The following is a 22,680-nucleotide window of genomic DNA, read 5'->3' as shown; positions in this document are numbered from 1 at the left end:
TACTCTGGCGCTGCCTAGTATAACCAAATAATATACTCAGGGGCTGCCTTGTATAACCATATAACATACTCTGGGGCTGCCTGGTATGACCACGTAGTATACTCTGGCGCTGCCTAGTATGACCAAATAATATACTCTTGGGCTGCCTGGGATGACTACATAATATACTCTGGGACTGCCTGGTATGACCACATAATATACTCTGGGGCTGCTTGGTATGACCACATAATATACTCTGGGGCTGCCTGGTATGACCACATAATATACTCTGGTACTGCCTGGTATGATCACATAATATACTCGGGGGCTGCCTGGTATGACCACATTACATACTCTGGGACTGCCTGGTATGACCATGTAATATAATCTGGGGCTGCCTGGTATGACAACATAATATACTATAGGGCTGCCTGGTATGACCACATTACATACTCACATACTCTGGGACTGCCTGTCATGACCACATAATATACTCTGGGGCTGCCTCGTATGACGACATGATATACAATGGGGCTGCCTGGTATGACAACATAATATACAATGGGGCTGCCTGGTATGACGATATGATATACTCTATTGCTGCCTGGTATGACCACATAATATACTCTGGGGCTGCCTGGCATAAACACGTAATATACTTTGGGGCTGCCTGGTATGACCACATACTATACTCTGGGGCTGCCTGGTATGACCACGTAATATGCTCTGGGGCTGCCTGGTATGACTACATAATACACTCTGGGGCTGCATGATATGACCACGTAATATACTCTGCGGCTGACTGGTATGACCACATACTATACTCTGGGGCTGCCTGGTATGACCACGTAATATGCTCTTGGGCTGCCTGGTATGACCACATAATATACTCTGGGGCTGCCTGGTATGATCACATAATATACTCTGGGGCTGCCTGATATGACCACGTAATATACTCTGGGGCTGCCTGGTATGACCATATAATATACTCTGGGGCTTCCTGGTATAATCACATAATATACTCTCGGGCTGCCTGGTATGATCACATAATATACTCTCGGGCTGCCTGGTATGACTACATTTTATACTCATGGGCTGCCTGGTATGGCCACATAATATACTCTGGGGCTGCCTGGTATGTCCACATAATATACTCTTGGGCTGTCTGGTATGACCACATAATATACTCTCGGGCTGCCTGGTATGACCACATTATATGCTTAGGGGCTACCTGGTATGACCACATAATATACTCTGGGGCTGCCTGGTATGACCACATAATATACTCTGGGGCTACCTGGTATGACGACGTGATATACTCTGGGGCTGCCTGGTAAGACCACATAATATACTCTGGTGCTGCCTGGTAAGACCACGTAATATACTCTGGGGCTGCCTGGTATGACCACATAATATACTCTGGGGCTGCCTGGTATGATCACATAATATACTCTGGGGCTGCCTGGTATGACCACATAATATACTCTGGGGATACCTAGTATGACCAAATAATATACTCTAAAGCTGCCTGGTATGACAACATAATATACTCTGGGGCTTCCTGGTATGACCACATAATGTACTCTGTGGCTGCCTGGTATGACCACATAATATACTCTGGGGCTGCCTGGTATGACCACATAATGTACTCTGGGGCTGCCTGGTATGACCACATAATGTACTCTGGCGCTACCTAGTATGACCAAATAATATACTCAGGGGCTGCCTTGTATAACCATATAACATACTCTGGGGCTGCCTGGTATGACCACGTAGTAAACTCTGGCGCTGCCTAGTATGACCAAATAATATACTCTGGGGCTGCCTGGTATGACCACATAATGTACTCTGGGGCTGCCTGGTATGACCACACCTGGTATGTCCACATAATATACTCTGGGGCTGTCTGGTATGACCACATAATATACTCTCGGGCTGCCTGGTATGACCACATTATATGCTCAGGGGCTACCTGGTATGACCACATAATATACTCTGGGACTGCCTGGTATGTCCACATAATATTCTCTGTGGTTACCTGGTATGACCACATAATATACTCTCGGGCTGCCTGGTATGACCACATAATATACTCTGGGGCTGCTTGATATGACCACATAATATTCTCTGGGGCTGCCTGGTATGACCACATAATATACTCTGGTACTGCCTGGTATGATCACATAATATACTCTGGGGCTGCCTGGTATGAACATATTAAATTCTCTGGGGCTACCTGGCATGACCACATAATATACTCTGTGGCTACCTGGTATGATCACATAATATACTCTGGTACTGCCTTGTATGATCACATAATATACTCTGGGGCTGCCTGGTATGACCACATAATATACTCTGGGGCTGCCTAGTATGACCACATAATATACTCTCGGGCTGCCTGGTATGACCACTTCACATACTCTGGGGCTGCCTGGTATGACCACATAATATACTCTGGGGCTACCTGGTATGACCACATAATATACACTGGGGCTACCTGGTATGACCACATAATATACTCTTGGGCCGCCTGGTATGACCACACAATATACTCTGAGGATGCCTGCTATGACCACATAATATACCCTGGGCTGCCTGGTATAACCACTTAATATACTCTGGGGCTGCATGGTATGACCACACAATATACTCTGGGGCTGCCTGGTATGACCACATAATATACACTGGGGCTACCTGGCATGACCACGTAATATACTCTGGGGCTGCCTGGTATAACCACATAATATACTCTGGGGCTACCTGGTATGACCCCATAATATACCCTGGGGCTGCCTGGTATGACCACGTAATATGCTCTGGGGCTGCCTGGTATGACCACATAATTTACTCTGGGGCTGCCTGGTATGATCACATAATATACTCTGGGGCTGCCTGATATGACCACAAAATATACTCTGGGGCTGCCTGGTATGACCACATAATATACTCTGGAGCTGCCTGGTATGATCACATAAAATACTATCGGGTTGCCTGGTATGACTACATTTTATACTCATGGGCTGCCTGGTATGGCCACATAATATACTCTGGGGCTGTCTGGTATGACCACATAATATACTCTCTGGCTGCCTGGTATGACCACATTATATGCTCAGGGGCTACCTGGTATGACCACATAATATACTGTGGGGCTGCCTGGTATGACCACATAATATACTCTGGGGCTACCTGGTATGACAACGTGATATACTCTGGGGCTGCCTGGTAAGACCACATAACATACTCTGGTGCTGTCTGGTAAGTCCACGTAATATACTCTGGGGCTGCCTGGTATGACCACATAATATACTCTGGGGCTGCCTGGTATGATCACATAATATACTCTGGGGCTGCCTGGTATGACCACATAATATACTCTGGGGCTACCTAGTATGACCAAATAATATACTCTAGGGCTGCCTGGTATGACAACATAATATACTCTGGGGCTGCCTGGTATGACCACATAATGTACTCTGGGGCTGCCTGGTATGACCACATAATGTACTCGGGGGCTGCCTGGTATGACCACATAATGCACTCTGGCGCTGCCTAGTATGACCAAATAATATACTCAGGGGCTGCCTTGTATAACCATATAACATACTCTGGGGCTGCCTGGTATGACCACATAGTATACTCTGGCGCTGCCTAGTATGACCAAATAATATACTCTGGGGCTGCCTGGTATGACCACATAATATTCTCTGTGGCTACCTGGTATGACCACATAATATACTCTCGGGCTGCCTGGTATGACCACATAATATACTCTGGGGCTGCTTGGTATGACCACATATATTCTCTGGGGCTGCCTGGTATGACCACAAAATATACTCTGGTACTGCCTGGTATGATCACATAATATACTCTGGGGCTGCCTGGTATGAACACATTAAATTCTCTGGGGCTACCTGGCATGACCACATAATATACTCTATGGCTACCTGGTATGACCACATAATATACTCTGGTACTGCCTGGTATGATCACATAATATACTCTGGGGCTACCTGGTATGACCATATAATATACTCTGGGGCTACCTGGTATGACCACATAATATACTCTGGGGCTGCCTAGTATGACCACATAATATACTCTCGGGCTGCCTGGTATGACCACTTCACATACTCTGGGGCTGCCTGGTATTACCACGTAATATACTCTGGGGCTACCTGGTATGACCACATAATATACTCTGGGGCTATCTGGTATGACCACACGATATACTCTGAGGCTGCCTGCTATGACCACATAATATACCCTGGGCTGCCTGGTATAACCACTTAATATACTCTGGGGCTGCATGGTATGACCACACAATATACTCTGGGGCTGCCTGGTATGACCACATAATATACACTGGGGCTACCTGGCATGACCACGTAGTATATTCTGATGCTGCCTTGTATGACCACTTAATATACTCTGGGACTGCTTGGTATGACCACATAATATACTCTGGGGCTACCTGTTATGACCACATAATATACTCTGGTACTGCCTGGTATGATCACATAAAATACTCTGGTACTGCCTGGTATGATCACATAATATACTCTGGGGCTACCTGGTATGATCACACAATATACTCTCGGGATGCCTGGTATGACCACATAATATACTCTGGGGCTGACTGGTATGACCACATAATATCTGGGGCTGCCTGGTATGACCACTTAATATACTCTGGGGGTGCCTGGTATGACCACATAATATACTCTGGGGCTACCTGGTATGTCCCCATAATATACCCTGGGGCTGCCTGGTATGGCCACACAATATACTCTGGGGCTGCCTGGTATGACCACATAATATACTCTGGGGCTACGTGGTATGACCACATAATATACTCTGGGGCTGCCTTATATGACCACATAATATACTCTTTGGCTGCCTGGTATGACCACATAATATACTCTGGGGCTGCCTGGTATGACCGCACAATATACTCTGGGGCTGCCTGGTATGACCACATAATATACTCTGGGGCTGCCTGGTATGACCACATAATATACTCTGGGGCTGCCTGGTATGACCACTTAATATACTCTGGGGCTGCCTGGTATGACCACATAATATACTCTGGGGCTGCCTGTTATGACCACGTAATATACACTGGTACTGCCTGGTATGACCACATAATATACTCTGGGGCTGCCTGGTATGACCACATAATATACTCTGGGGCTGCCTGGTATTACCACATAATATTCTCTGGGGCTGCCTGGTATGATCACATAATATACTCTGGGGCTGCCTGGTATGACCACATAATATACTCTGGGGCTACCTAGTATGACCAAATAATATATTTTAGGGATGCTTGGTATGACCTCATAATATACTCTGGGGCTGTCTGGTATGACCACATAATGTACTCTGGGGCTGCCTGGCATGACCACATAATGTACTCTGGCGCTGCCTAGTATGACCTAATAATATACTCTGGGGCTGCCTTGCATGACCATATAATATACTCTGGGGCTGCCTGGTATGACCACGTAGTATACTCTGGCGCTGCATAGTATGATCAAATAATATACTCTGGGGCTGCCTGGTATGACCACATAATATTCTCTGGGGCTACGTGGTATGACCACATAATATTCTCTGGGGCTGCCTGGTATGACCACATAATATACTCTGGGGCTGCCTTGTATTACCACACAATATACTCTGGGGCTGCCTGGTATGATCACATAATATACTCTGGGGCTGCCTGGTATGACCACATAATATTCTCTGGGGCTACGTGGTATGACCACATAATATACTCTGGGGCTGCCTGGTATGACCACATAATATACTCTGGGGCTGCCTTGTATTACCACACAATATACTCTGGGGCTGCCTGGTATGATCACATAATATACTCTGGGGCTGCCTGGTATGACCTCATAATATACTCTGGGGCTGCCTGGTATGACCACTTAATATACTCTGGGGAGCCTGGTATGACCACTTAATATACTCTGGGGCTGCCTGGTATGACCACATAATATTCTCTGGGGCTACCTGGTATGACCACATAATATACTCTCGGGCTGCCTGGTATGACCACATAATATACTCTGGGGCTGCTTGGTATGAACACATTATATTCACTGGGGCTACCTGGCATGACCATGTAATATACTCTGGGGCTGCCTGGTATGACCACATAATATAATCTTGGGCTGCCTGGTATGACCACATAATATACTCTGTGGCTACCTGGTATGACCACATAATATACTCTGGTACTGCCTGATATGATCACATAATATACTCTGGGGCTGTGTGGTATGACCACATAATATACTCTGGTACTGCCTGATATGACCACTTAACATACTCTGGGGCTGCCTGGTATGACCACATAATATACTCTGGGACTGCCTGGTATGACCACATAATATACTCTGGGACTGCCTGGTGTGACCCCATAATATACTCTGGGTGTACCTGGTATGACCACATAATATACTTTGGTACTGCCTGGTATGATCACATAAAATACGCTGGGACTACCTTGTATGACCACATAATATACCCTGGGGCTGCCTGGTATGACGACTTAATATACTCTGGGGCTGCCTGGTATGACCACATAATATGCTTTGCTATGTTCCTGTGATTTAACTTGTTTGTATACAGTTATAACGTTTAATTTGTCATTTATTTTTTGTGCAGATAGTTATGATGTTGTGGTTGTGTGTGGTTCACTGTGTCGCGGTCACATCCCAGTGGAAGGAATCAATTATATGATCCAGGTTGCTAAACCAGGTCAGTCTCTCTTCTATTACCTTGTGAAATCATTGAAATAATTATGAGAGGTTCAATCTTTTACGTAAAAAATTATGTTGCCTTTTAAAGCAAATCATAGATAAGGTTATTGTGTTCGTAATGAGAATAGATGAGATAAAAAATTTGAATGTCATACCTAAAGCAACATATATATTGAAAAGTATGACACGTGTCCAACACTTAAAATTAAAATGAAAAATTACTTGTTTTTATTTCCTTGCAAAGCTTACAATGTGTGGTTAACATGTTATTTAATTTTTTTTTATTATCACACTGGCCGATTCCCACCAAGGCAGGGTGGCCCGAAAAAGAAAAACTTTCGCCATCATTCACTCCATCACTGTCCTGCCAGAAGGGTGCTTTACACTACAGTTTTTAAACTGCAACATTAACACCCCTCCTTCAGAGTGCAGGCACTGTACTTCCCATCTCCAGGACTCAAGTCCGGCCTGCCGGTTTCCCTGAACCCCTTCATAAATGTTACTTTGCTCACACTCCAACAGCACGTCAAGTATTAAAAACCATTTGTCTCCATTCACTCCTATCAAACACGCTCACGCATGCCTGCTGGAAGTCCAAGCCCCTCGCACACAAAACCTCCTTTACCCCCTCCCTCCAACCTTCCCTAGGCCGACCCCTACCCCGCCTTCCTTCCACTACAGACTGATACACTCTTGAAGTCACTCTGTTTCGTTCCATTCTCTCTACATGTCCGAACCACCTCAACAACCCTTCTTCAGCCCTCTGGACAACAGTTTTGGTAATCCCGCACCTCCTCCTAACTTCCAAACTACGAATTCTCTGCATTATATTCACACCACACATTGCCCTCAGACATGACATCTCCACTGCCTCCAGCCTTCTCCTCGCTGCAACATTCATCACCCATGCTTCACACCCAAATAAGAGCGTTGGTAAAACTATGCTCTCATACATTCCCCTCTTTGCCTCCAAGGACAAAGTTCTTTGTCTCCACAGACTCCTAAGTGCACCACTCACTCTTTTTCCCTCATCAATTCTATGATTCACCTCATCTTTCATAGACCCATCCGCTGACACGTCCACTCCCAAATATCTGAATACATTCACCTCCTCCATACTCTCTCCCTCCAATCTGATATCCAATCTTTCATCACCTAATCTTTTTGTTATCCTCATAACCTTACTCTTTCCTGTATTCAATTTTAATTTTCTTCTTTTGCATACCCTACCAAATTCATCCACCAATCTCTGCAACTTCTCCTCAGAATCTCCCAAGAGCACAGTGTCATCAGCAAAGAGCAGCTGTGACAACTCCCACTTTATGTGTGATTCTTTATCTTTTAACTCCACGCCTCTTGCCAAGACCCTCGCATTTACTTCTCTTACAACCCCATCTATAAATATATTAAACAACCACGGTGACATCACACATCCTTGTCTAAGGCCTACTTTTACTGAGAAATAATTTCCCTCTTTCCTACTTACTCTGACTTGAGCCTCACTATCCTCATAAAAACTCTTCACTGCTTTCAGTAACCTACCTCCTATACCATACACCTGCAACATCTGCCACATTGCCCCCCTATCCACCCTGTCATACGCCTTTTCCAAATCCATAAATGCCACAAAGGCCTCTTTAGCCTTATCTAAATACTGTTCACTTATATGCTTCACTGTAAACACCTGGTCCACACACCCCCTACCTTTCCTAAAGCCTCCTTGTTCATCTGCTATCCTATTCTCCGTCTTACTCTTAATTCTTTCAATAATAACTCTACCATACACTTTACCAGGTATACTGAACAGACTTATCCCCCTATAATTTTTGCACTCTCTTTTGTCCCCTTTGCCTTTATACAAATGAACTATGCATGCTCTCTGCAATCCCTAGGTACCTTACCCTCTTCCATACATTTATTAAATAATTGCACCAACCACTCCAAAACTATATCCCCACCTGCTTTTAACATTTCTATCTTTATCCCATCAATCCCGGCTGCCTTACCCCCTTTCATTTTACCTACTGTCTCACGAACTTCCCCCACACTCACAACTGGCTCTTCCTTACTCCTACAAGATGTTATTCCTCACAGCTTCCCTATCTTCATCAACATTTAACAATTCCTCAAAATATTCCCTTCATCTTCCCAATACCTCTAATTCTCCATTTAATAACTCTCCTCTCCTATTTTTAACTGACAAATCCATTTGTTCTCTAGGCTTCCTTAACTTGTTAATCTCACTCCAAAACTTTTTCTTATTTTCAACAAAATTTGTTGATAACATCTCACACACTCTTTCATTTGCTCTCTTTTTACATTGCTTCACCACTCTCTTAACCTCTCTCTTTTTCTCCATATACTCTTCCCTCCTTGCATCACTTCTACTTTGTAAAAACTTCTCATATGCTATCTTTTTCTCCCTTACTACTCTCTTTACATCATCATTCCACCAATCGCTCCTCTTCCCTCTTGCACCCACTTTCCTGTAACCACAAACTTCTGCTGAACACTCTAACATTACATTTTTAAACCTACCCCATACCTCCTCGACCCCACTGCCTATGCTCTCATTAGCCCATCTATCCTCCAATAGCTGTTTATGTCTTACCCTAACTGCCTCCTCTTTTAGTTTATGAACCTTCACCAATCTCTTCCCTGATACTTCTATTCTCCTTGTATCCCATCTACCTTTTACTCTCAGTGTAGCTACAACTAGAAAGTGATCTGATATATCTGTGGCCCCTCTATAAACATGTACATCCTGAAGTCTACTCAACAGGCTTTTATCTACCAATACATAATCCAACAAACTACTGTCATTTCGCCCTACATCATATATTGTATACTTATTTATCCTCTTTTTCGTAAAATATGTATTACCTATAACTAAACCCCTTTCTATACAAAGTTCAATCAAAGAGCTCCCATTATCATTTACACCTGGCACCCCAAACTTACCTACCACGCCCTCTCTAAAAGTTTCTCCTACTTTAGCATTCAGGTCCCCTACCACAATTACTCTCTCACTTGGTTCAAAGGCTCCTATACATTCACTTAACATCTCCCAAAATCTCTCTCTCTCCTCTACATTCCTCTCTTCTCCAGGTGCATACACGCTTATTATGACCCACTTTTCGCATCCAACCTTTACTTTAATCCACATAATTCTTGAATTTACACTTTCATATTCTCTTTTCTCATTCCATAACTCATCCTTCAACATTACTGCTACCCCTTCCTTTGCTCTAACTCTCTCAGATACTCCAGATTTAATTCCATTTATTTCCCCCCACCAAAACTACCCTACCCCCTTCAGTTTTGTTTCGCTTAGGGCCAGGACATCCAACTTGTTTTCATTCATGTTAATAAATATTAATTACAAGGAATGCTGCTAGCAGGCCTAGGCATTTCGTGCACATTAATATTAATTCTTGCTCTATGTAACAAACTCAACACATATTATTCTGTTTAATATTTTTTTCAGTAGTCCTATTCATGAGCTTGTCCAAAATGACTCAGTGATCCACTAATCTGGATTCCCCCGGATTCGTCCGGATTCGCTCGGATTCGTCTAATGACCGGATTCAAAAGGGTTCATTGATAACAAGGTATCCTCTGACTGGTTTCACTAACTGATTAGGCTTTACGTGCCCTTATCAAATGGTAAAACAGTAACTACAACAAATAGATACAATACAGGTGATTATTAGTAAAAATACACAGTGATCCACATACCGGATTCACCGGATTCTGGCAGATTCAAACGGTTTCGTTTGAAATAAAGCCAAATCGGAAGAACTCTTACAAAAAAAATAAATACTTCGAGGAATTATAGACTAGCTAGCTAGGAGAGTTGTCAAGTATTGTAAGAGGAGCACCACCATGAAGATGTGTATAGTCTGCAGGAAGGGTAAGTGACGAAGACACGTCTGGATTGCTTGCCATCTGTGTGGTCAGTGGTTCCATAGTATATGCAGGGATTGTAAACCCGTGACCACACTTGACATAAACTCAGAGAGAGTTTTGGGTCTGCCCAAACGAGATACAACTGTATGAGAAAATGACACCCACGTTAAAAGATAAGAACACCAATAAAACATCCTTCTTGAAAGACATGTCAGCATAGTATGACAGCTGGGAAAATACGATGGGTGGTAGGGATGGGGCAGTCTTGGACAGTGCTCCTGAGTGTGCTAGTGTTGTCCTGGAGGACAGTGCTCCAGAGGGTTCTAGTGATGTCCTGGAAGACAATGCTTTTGAGGTTACTAGTGCTGTTCTGGAGGACAGTGAAGACAACCTTATTCCGTCCACAGAGATTCAAAATAGAGATACTGCTGGAGATGGACCAAAAGAGGATGATACCTCAGGGAATAGTGTCGACACACTACCAGCAAAACCTGGTGGAAGCACTGATGTCCTTACAAGGGTGAAAGATAGGGAGGAAACAGGAAAAATAAATGCACCAGCAGCGATTGCAGCTACAGTCTATGTAAATGGGTATCTGCAGGCACCCCAGGAGGCAGCTCAGATGAAAATTCACACACACACGAACTATTAAATCTCTACACCAAATTCACCTTAAGTCAGCAAATAGTAGAGCCTACGAGACTAGAAAATGACCTCATCTTCACTAACAATGACGATGTGATACGTAATATAACCATATCAAAGACAATACACTCAGATCACAACATAATAGAGGTACAGACATGTATACACAGGGCTCCTGACCAGCAAAATGTGAGCAGTCATGAAGGTCTCTTCACGAAATTCAATTTCAATAACAAAAACATACAATGGGATCAAGTAAACCATGTCTTAAATGAAACAAGCTGGGAAGATATCCTAAACAACACAGACCCGAACATCTGCCTTGAAAAAATGAATTCTGTGGTTCTTGAGATCTGCTCAAGACACATTCCATTAAGAAAAAGAAAGAAACGATGTAAATTAGAAAGAGAGAGACGTTCCCTATACAGACAAAGGCAAAGAGTCACAGAGCTGCTGAGTGGGGTCAATATATCTCAAATACAAAGGGAGGCACTAGTCAATGAAATTGCAAATACCGAACTTATGCTGAAGGAATCTTACAGGAGACAAGAATCACAGGAAGAACTAAAAGCCTTGAAGGAAACTGAAAAAAAATACTTCTTCTCTTATGCCAGATCTAAGGGAAAAACAACATCCAGCATTTGTCCCATGCTTAGGCGGGATGGGACATACACAGATGATAGCCAAGAAATGAGTGTTCAGCTATCCACTGCCCACTCTAAGGGTCGACAATCCAAATAAATTCTTTATGAACGAAACCCAAAATTTGGTCATCCTAAAAATCTCGAATTTTATTCTGACTCCAAAAGACTTAGAAGAGGCAATTAATGACATGCCCATGCACTCTGCCTCAGGCCCAGACTCATGGAGCTCCGTGTTCATCAAGAATTGCAAGAAGCCCCTATCACGTGCTTTCAGCATTTTATGGAGAGGGAGCAAGGACACAGGGGTCATCCCACACAACAGACACAGCCCCACTCCACAAATGTGGCAGTAAAGCAATTGCAAAGAACTACAGACCGATAGCACTAACATCCGATATAATAAAAATCTTTGAGAGGGCTCTAAGAAGCAAGATAGCCAACTACCTAGATACTCATCAGTTACACAACCCAGGGCAACACGGACTTAGAGCAGGTCGCTCCTGTCTGTTCCAGTTACCGGACCACTATGACAAGGTCCTGGATGTTATAGAGGATAAACAAAATGCAGACTTTGTAAAAGCTTTCAACAAGTGTGACCATGGTGTAATAGCACACAAAATGCGTCATAAAGGAATAACGGGAAAAGTTGGAAGATGGATCAACAACTTCCTGACAAACAGACCACAAAGAGTAATAGTAAACAGAGTAAAGTCTGAGGCAGCCATAGTGTAAAGCTCTGTTCCACAAGGCACTGTACTCGCTCCCATTCTATTCCTCATCCTCATTTCTGACATAGACAGAGATGTAAGCCACAGCTCCGTGTCTTCCTTTGAGGATGACACCCAGATCACCATGACAGTGACCACCATCGAAGACACCGCAAGACTCCAAGTGGACATCAACTAAATCTTCAAATGGGTCACTCAAGACAATATGAAGTTCAACGAGGAGAAATTTCAACTACTCATATACGGAAAACTTGAAGAAATTAAAAATGTGTCAGGATATACCACAAATTCTAAACATGCAATAGAGCGGAAGAGTAATGTGAAGGACCTGGGAGTAATAATGTCAGAGGGTCTCACCTTCAAAGACCACAACAATGTATCTACCTCATCTGCTAAGAAAATGATAGGATGGATATTGAGAACCTTCAAAACTTTTTTTTATTATTATTTTTTTATTAAAAACGAAACTACATACAAAATTGGAATATAAACAGTAAATCATACAAAAGTGAACTCCACACCATAACCATTATACATATGTCCTCCTGCGGACGGTTATACCTTCAAACATTGTCGAAAAACCCTAAAGGTATTCCTTCCATCTTACAATATACAGTATGACCTAAGAATATTACATCATTTCATGTATCAACTAAAGTTTTCTACCTTCAATTAAAATTTAAATTCAAACTCATCCAATTAATGACAGTTGCCATTGTTATCAATGACCAGATCCTCTCATGCTTGTGTCGTTTCGTATTTCTCTTAATATACAAACAATACAAGATATTCCCTAAATAGTTGCTTCATCCCGTATATATATTCCTACTATACCATGGAAAAATCCCTCTGATAAGATGACCACTTCCAATATTATATATCCTCTGACATTTCTAACAATATGTATGAAATGGACAACCATGGTTAACCATATGAACTTAAAAAACTTCAGTTATAATTATCCCCCATAAACCTTTCTCTTCCTGACAACACACAATCTCCCCCTTTTAACCCCCCCCCCCCATGTTAGGTTCTAAATTCACGGTGTATGTTACATATTACTAACACTAGTGAGTACCTTATATCTCACAATAACATTATATGCACATGCTAAAAAGGTCGCCTTACACAGAAGGCAGCCTTTTAAAAATTGGTAACATACATCCCTATACTCTTACATATATATATACATTTGCGTATATACTCGATCACACATACCCACACCGACTCATACACTTTAACACAACAACAGATAAGACTTTTACAACCTTATATTTTAATCTTTTATTAGGAAAAAAGCAAGACAATTGAATAATTTTGAGAAAAACATGATTACTCTGTATCCTTTATACCAAAATGTTAACAATGCTCTGAGTGTTCCCTCTTGTAGTTGTCTCACTGACAAAGATCATTTACCTTATTAAAACTATGATCATCAATGACCTCTTGTCTTTCAACACATGGTTAAACTAAAACATTCACACACAAGAAAACTCTCCAATTACACCACATCTGACATGTCATCCCCTCCCATACAACTCTCATGACAATCCTACCACATTTACATATCCTTCATTATGGTCATAATTCACTCTCGAAAAGGAAAATGGTCCCTTAGTACTTAAGTAGCCAAATTACTGAGTCCCCTTACTGTTATATTTCTATATGCCTCCGGGAACGCAGTTGTCCACCTGTTACCATAAATGAGTTTATTTCTGCATACTGTGTGATAAATTCCTGCCGCAATAGCCCTTACCCTAATCCCCCCGCCTTTTTCCTTCAAGCCCCAGGAATAAAACAAGAAATCTGCCACAATGTACAGAATGGCTCTTTTTACAACCTCAGACACCCCCCTTACCTCTAAAGTTAGGGCACGCAGGAGTTCTACATTGCCCCCACCCATTAACTTGAAGACTCTAGCCAGCCACACCCGTACCTGCCCCAACTCCCTACAAAAACTATACGGCATGAAAAGCTGTTTCCGATTCCTCACAATGTTCGCATTTCGCCTCCTTTACCAAACCCATCACACACAAAGCCTGCTTTGACGCTAAAATCCCCATTACAAACCTATAAACTAACTCCCTTACCCTCAGCATTAATCTAAGTTTCTGGAAATCATGCCAAATCGTACCCCAATCATACAAAGGGTATACTGCCACCCCTTGCATGACTTCAGGTTTCCTACTCATCTCTACCAACCTTCCCACCTTGAGCTTGTTTACCTCACCTATTACTAACATGACCCTTAGCATATTTTCATATTGCATTAAGTCCTTTCCTCCCCACCATCGTCGTAAATCCCCCATCACCCTCCTGACCCTCACCCCTTTTACCCCCCCCTCCCTTACGTACCTCTGTTTAACATACATGGCCTTTACCCTCGGCCCTAGCATCAAAAGCCCTACTCCCCCTCTGCGCACATTCGTCATAACCACCTCTTTACTTAGCCATGCTCGTCCAAAACCCCATATATAACGAAGCACCCTTCTCTGTATCTCCTTTATCTCCTGTTCCCGTAAAGGATACACCACTGCCACGTTCCACACTTTACTATAAACCAATGAATTTATTATTATTGTCCTTTGCATTAAAGTAACATCCTTCGCTTTAGGTTCCTAATCCGTTGTACAACTTTCTCTCCCACCAATTCCGAATTCCTCCGTCTAGCCTCTTGCTCATCTGCCATATAGATAATCCCACAAATTTTCAGCTATTCAGTCACATCCCATCCAAACTCCACCCCCATTCTACCCCCCACCCAATCTCCTATCTCTAATAATTTCGATTTAGCTCTGTTGACACGCATGCCTGACGCCTCGCCAAAAAACCTCATTACTCTCTCCACCTTTCGCAAACCGTCGACATCATTGATCAGTATTGTTGTGTCATCTACATAACCAACTGCCTCTGTGAACCCCTTACCCTCCTCCTGTAACGTTGTTGCTTCCTCAACCATTCCATAAAATGGGTGGTGCATACTTGCAAACAGAATTTGAGACATAGGACACCATTGTCTCAAACCTTCCTCCATTTTCAATACGCTACCCAACCTACCATTAATTTGCACCTGAATCGTGGCTTCTGCATACAAGGTCTTCACGCATTTTAATATTCCCTCCCCAAAACCCATAAGCCTTAAAGTGTCAACCATGTACTCTCTATTCACACCGTCATAAGCATTCTCCCAATCAATGCCCAAAATTCCACCACCCTTACAACCCTGCAAAAATTCCCTAATACGACTATGTCCATCCCTCATACTACGACCCGGAATTCCCAACTGACCCTTGTGCACCATACCACCTATTACCTTCTTCATCCTGTTCCCTAGAATCTTCGCAAAAATCTTATAATCCGTACACATTAAAGATATGGCCCTGTACGTGCTCAGTGTTCTCCCCTCCCTCTTTTTCTTTACAAGCACGACCACACCCGTCCTGTGACGTTCACAATTTCCCTTCCTTCAGCATAATATTTAATACCTGAACCAAACAAACATTTATGGTTTCCCAATGTACTCTATAAAAGTCATTGGAAAGCCCATCAATTCCTGGTGCTTTCCCCTTACTTAAATTGAACACCGCTTCTTTCACTTCTTCCACCCTTATTATTCCCTCCAAACCCCCTCTGTCCTCCCCACCTTTCCCCAAGACCTTCACCCCTCCTCTTTCTTTATTAACTATCCCCACGTTACCCTTTTCCCATTTCCTTTTAAACCAATAATCCGCATAATTACTTATCCCCTCAGTTGTCACCAACATTTTCCCCTCAGTATAACCTTCCAAATCGTCACTAACCTCTAAAAGTATTATAGTAGATTCCTGTTGTCTAATGCAAAAACTTCTTAACAAACTACCCGACGGTTTATCTCCCCATAGCACGGCATCCATACCTGCCCTTACCCTTAATTCATCAAATCTTTCATTATGTATTTCCTTTAATATCTCTCTTAGCCCTGATATTTCTTCAAAAGACTTCCCCTCCACATCCACATAACACTCATTGAGCTGCTGTTCCAAATAATTCTGTAAACCATACCTCCACCTCGCCTCCTCCCTTCCTTTATATTTATAAAACCCCGCGATACCAGGTTTAGCCCTATTTTCCCACCAATCCAAAATACTCCCTACCCCATCCCTTGCCCTCCACAATTGTCTCCACCAGTCTCTAAACTCTGCATTCACCACCTCACTCCTCACCAACCTCGCATCTAACTTCCAGAAACTTGAATATACCTTTACCACACCCTCCCAATCCAGCTCTACCAAAACTGCCCTATGATCCGAAAACCCTACGTCCACTGTTTTTACCCCTCCTACACTAACTGCTCCCGTTATATAAATCCTATCTAACCTCGCTGAATAATTTCTCCTAACAAAAGTGAAATCCACTCTCCAAGTCCCACTCCCCTCCACGTCCCTCACCCCTGCATCCTGTAAAACATTGCGTAACGACCGTAACACACAACCCGCCTCCCTTGGCTCCACGTCCCCCCCTCTTATAACACAGTTCCAGTCCCCCACAATTACAGTTACTAGAGGTAAACCCCTTAAAAAATACACTAAAACGTCTCTCACAAAATCCTCTTTTACTTTGATTATATTCTCCGCTGGCATATAAACCCCAATGAAACATACTCGAGATGCTCCCCACTCACCATCCACCCTCACTACCCTCCCCCCCCTTCTTCCCACTTTATAATACGTAAGGGACTATTTTCCTTCACAGCCACTGCCACTCCCCCTTTTAACCTAACAGACCCACTTACATACAATTTATAACCTTTTAATGCCAAAGCACAGCCTATCTTATAATTATGTTCTTGTATAAAGCATACATCCACATTATATCTCCTCAAAAACCATTCCATCCATACTCGTTTCACTTCATTCTTCAATCCATTTACATTTACAGTTGCTATCTTGAATTATTTTAAAAGTGGTGGTTTACCCTTTCTTCTTGGCACACACCCTCCTATACCGTCCTGTTGTATGGCATCTTTCTTGACAGTTTGCTTATTCACCCCCCCTATCCCTTCATTATCCCTAGAACCATTGAACCCTACATTACCCCTTCCCTCTTTCCCCTTATGACATACATCCTTTCTCCAAGATTTTACTCCTGTTCTTTGTCCTGGAGTAAGAACATCGTCCATCTCAGACGTTCCTGCAGTTCTCTTATGAGAACTCCCCTCCCCACACACCTCGTCACCTGTCTTTCCGCCCTATGGACCTCTGCCACAACGTTGTGCACATTAACATTAGTGCACACAGTATTCCTAACCTCCTGATCTTGCTGCACAGTTGCCTGCACCAGGTTACACCCTTCATCCACCTGTCCCTCCTCAACGTCATGCAAAAAGGAACTAAGTACTTCCTCCAGCAAGCCATCCTGTTGGCCCGTACCCTCCTCATCAGACGTCGATGTCGTCTGTCCCTTATCAACTGTTAGTGTTACACTTTCCTCCATAGCCGCCTCAGCCCTATCCACTTCTTCACTCCATCTGGAAGGATTCTTGTTTGGTCTTACTCCTTCCTCCGACACCCCCAGAGCATTCCTCTGATGTAAGATCACTGGTACCTGTTCCCTCCGTCCAGCTTTTTTATAGCATTGGGCCGCCATATGTTCAAACGAACCACATAATCTGTAAGTCTTCCGCTGCCCTGAGTAGTACACGTAGACCTGCGTTGAGAAGACCTCCATAAATACGTATGATGGAATTGGCTGCCTCAACGTCATTTTCAGCGTAAATGATCCTTCAGGTAGCCCCTCATAAGGTCCATTTTGCCACACCCCCATCACTGCTGAGTGGATTTTTCCATAGCTGCTAAACACCGCCGTCACATCATGCTCCGTCGCCTCAAAAGGCACGTTTCGTACCTTCACCCACGTCACATAGCTGGACACATCATGTAAGCAGACTTCCACCATAGTGTTCACTGCCAGCCTCTTCTCTTGATATTTGTTGACTATGCTTGTGTAGAATCCTGCGTCTTTAAACTTGATGAAAATTCTCGACACACCATTTACTGCTACTCCATATAATTCTTCGGTCGGTATTCCATATACCTCACTGATGATGGCATGCAGTAACACGTGCATGGTTGTTCCTGTAAGCGTGCCACACAACAATTCCACACAAACAGTGCTCACCCGGCGTCCAATGCGGTCCGCCATGTTGTATGCACAAAACAGAAAAACTGCACAGCCTGTCCGCACGGCCCGAGAGCGACGAGGACAATGGCCTTCAAAACTAGGGACGCCAAGACCATGATGATTCTCTTCAAATCGCTTGTGCTCTCTAGGCTGGAATACTGCTGTACACTAACAGCCCTCTTCAAGGCTGGCGACATTGCAGACCTGGAGAGTGTACAAATAACTTTCACGGCACACATAAGTACAATAAGGCACCTAAACTACTGGGAACGGTTGAAGATCCTTGATCAGTATTTCCTAGAACGCAGGCGAGAGAGATACATGATAATATACACTTGGAAGGTCTTGCAGGGATTGGTACCAAACTTGTACACTAAAATCACTCCCTACGAAAGCAAAAGACTCGGCAGGAGATGCAACATTTCCCCGATGAAAAGCAGGGGCGCCTCGGGTACACTTAGAGTCAACACAATAAGTGTCCAGGGCCCAAGACTGTTCAGCTGTCTCCCAGCATACATAAGAGGGATTACCAATAGACCCCTGACTGTCTTCAAGAAGGCACTGGAGAGGCACCTAAAGTCAGCACATTACAACCGGGCTGTGGTTCGTACGACAGCTTGCGTGAGGCCAACAGTAACAGCCTGGTTGATCAGACCCTGATCCACCATGAGGCCTAGTCTCAGACCGAGCCGTGGGGGCGTTGACCCCCGAAACCCTCTCCAGGTAAGCTCCAGGTAACCAGATATGTATGGGCGCCTTGCCGAAGTTAAGCGATGTTTCCCCATACCCATACCCATGTCCCCTAATACCCATACCCCATGTTCCCTCATACCCATACCTCATGTTTCCTCATTCCCATACCCCATGTTCCCTCATACCCATACCCCATGTTCCCTCATTCCCATACCTCATGTTCCCTAATTCCCATACCCCATGTTCCCTCATTCCCATACCCCAAGTTCCCGAATTCCCATACCCCATGTTCCCTCATTCCCATATACCATGTTCCCGAATTCCCATACCCCATGCTCCCTCATACCCATACCTCATGTTCCCTCAATCCTATAAACCATGTTCCCTAATTCCCATACCCCATGTTTCCTCATACCAATATCTCATTGTTCCCTCATACCCATAACCCATGTTCCCTCATATCCATACCCAATGTTCCCTCATACTCTTACCCCATGTTCCCTAATTCCAATACCTCATGTTCCCTCATTCCCATACTCCATGTTCCCTCATTCCCATACCCTATGTTCCCTCATTCCAATACCCCATGTTCCCTCATTCCCATACCCCACGTTCCCTTATTCCAGTACCCCATGTTCCCTCATTCCCATGCCCCATGTTCCCTCATAGCCATACCTCATATTCCCTCATTCCTATAAACCATGTTCCCTCATTCCCATACCCCATCTTCCCTCATACCAATATCTCATGTTCCCTCATACCCATACCCCATGTTCCCTCATTCCCATACCCTATGTTCCCTCATTCCCATACCCCATGTTCCCTCATTCCCATACCCCACGTTCCCTCATTCCCATACTCTATGTTCCCTCATTCCCATACCTCATGTTCCCTCATTCCCATACCCCATGTTCCCTCATAACTTTACCTCATGTTCCCTCATTCCCATGCCTCATGTTCCCTATATTCCCATACCAAATGTTCCCTCATTCCCATACCCTATGTTCCCTCATTCCCATACCTCATGCTCCCTCATTTCCGTACCCCATGTTCCCTCATTCCCATACCTCATACTCCCTCATTCCCATACACCATGTTCCCTCATTCCCATACCCTATGTTCCCTCATTCCCATACCCCATGTTCCCTCATTCCCTTACCCCATGTTCCCTCATTCCCATACCCAATGTTCCCTCATTCCAATATCTCATATTACCTCATTTCTATACCTCATGTTCCCTCATTCCCATACCCCATGTTCCCTCATTTCCATACCCCATGTTCCCTCATTCCCATACCACATGTTCCCTCATTCCCATACCCCATGTTCCCTCATTCCCATGCCCTATGTTCCCTCATTCCCATACCCCATGTTCCCTCATTCCCATACCCCATGTTCCCTCATTCCAACACCACATGTTCTCTCATTCCCATACCCCATGTTCCCTCATTCTCATACCCCATGTTCCCTCATTCCCATACCCCATGTTCCCTCATTCCCATACCAAATGTTCCCTCATTCCCATACCCAATGTTCCCTCATTCCAATATCTCATGTTTCCTCATTTCCATACCCCATGTTCCCTCATTCCCATACCCAATGTTCCCTCATACCCTTACCCCATGTTCCATAATTCCCATACCCCATGTTTCCTCATTCCCATATCCCATGTTCCCTCATTCCCATAACCAATGTTCCCTAATTCCCATACCCCATGTTTCCTCATTCCCATGCCCCATGTTCCCTCGTTCTCATACCCTATGTTCCCTCATTCCCATACCCCATGTTCCCTCAGTCCCATACCCCATGTTCCCTCATAACCTTACCACATGTTCCCTCATTCCCTTACCCCATGTTCCCTCATTCCCATACCCCATGTTCCCTCATTCCGACACCCCATGTTCCCTCATTCCAATATCTCATGTTACCTAATTTCCCTTGACCATGTTCCCTCATTCCCATACCCAATGTTCCCTCATTCCCATTCCCTATGTTCCCTCATTCCCATACCCCATGTTCCCTAATTCCCATACCACATGTCCCCTCATTCCCTTACCCCATGTTCCCTCATTTCCAAACCCCATGTTCCCTCTTTCCCATACAACATGTTCCCTCATTTCCATACCCCATGTTCCCTCATTCCCATACCCCATGTTCCCTCATTCCGATACCCCATGTTCCCTCATTCCAATATATCATGTTACCTAATTTCCATACCCCATGTTCCCTCATTTCCATACCCCATGTTCCCTCATTCCCATACCCCATGTTCCCTCATTCCGATACCCCATGTTCCCTCATTCCAATATCTCATGTTACCTAATTTCCATAGACCATGTTCTCTCATTCCCATACCCCATGTTCTCTCATTCCCATTCCCTATGTTCCCTCATTCCCATACCCCATGTTCCCTCATTCCCATACCCAATGTTCCCTCATTCCTATTCCCTATGTTCCCTCATTCCCATACCCTCTGTTCCCTCATTCCCATACCCCATATTCCCTCATTCCCATACCCAATGTTCTCTCATTCCCATACCCCATGTTCCCTAATTCCAATATCTCATGTTTCCTCATTTCCATACCCCATGTTCCCTCATTTCCATACCCCATTATCCCTCATTCCCATACCCCATGTTCCCTCATTCCTATATCTCATGTTTCCTCATTTCCATACCCCATGTTCCCTCATTCCCAAACCCCATGTTCCCTCATTCCCATACCCCATGTTCCCTCATTCCTATATCTCATGTTTCCTCATTTCCATACCCCATTATCCCTCATTCCCATACCCCATGTTCCCTCATTCCTATATCTCATGTTTCCTCTTTTCCATACCCCATGTTCCCTCATTCCCATACCTCATGTTCCCTAATTCCCATACCCCATGTTCTCTCATTCCCATACCCCAAGTTCCCGAATTCCCATACCCCATGTTCCCTCATTCCCATTTACTATGTTCCCGAATTCCCATACCCCATGCTCCCTCATACCCATACCTCATGTTCCCTCATTCCAATAAACCATGTTCCGTAATTCCCATAACCCATGTTTCCTCATACCAATATCTCATTGTTCCCTCATACCCATAACCCATGTTCCCTCATATCCATACCCAATGTTCCCTCATACTCTTACCCCATGTTC

The 22,680-nt window shown here is 44.0% G+C and overlaps 1 protein-coding gene across 1 annotated transcript in view; it reads left to right on the top strand.

The window, feature by feature from the left end:
* LOC128687921 (methyltransferase-like protein 27) overlaps nucleotides 1–22,680 on the top strand; it is a 174,625-nt gene that overhangs the window by 126,242 nt on the left and 25,703 nt on the right. The window contains exon 5 of the mRNA XM_070093466.1: nucleotides 6,661–6,753. Coding sequence (XP_069949567.1) covers nucleotides 6,661–6,753 — 93 coding nt within the window. The remainder of the gene's footprint in view (nucleotides 1–6,660; nucleotides 6,754–22,680) is intronic.

The sequence above is a fragment of the Cherax quadricarinatus genome, chromosome 42 (genome assembly GCF_038502225.1).
Source record: "Cherax quadricarinatus isolate ZL_2023a chromosome 42, ASM3850222v1, whole genome shotgun sequence".
Lineage (NCBI taxonomy): Eukaryota > Metazoa > Arthropoda > Malacostraca > Decapoda > Parastacidae > Cherax > Cherax quadricarinatus.
This window is presented reverse-complemented; position numbering and strand designations above follow the sequence as displayed.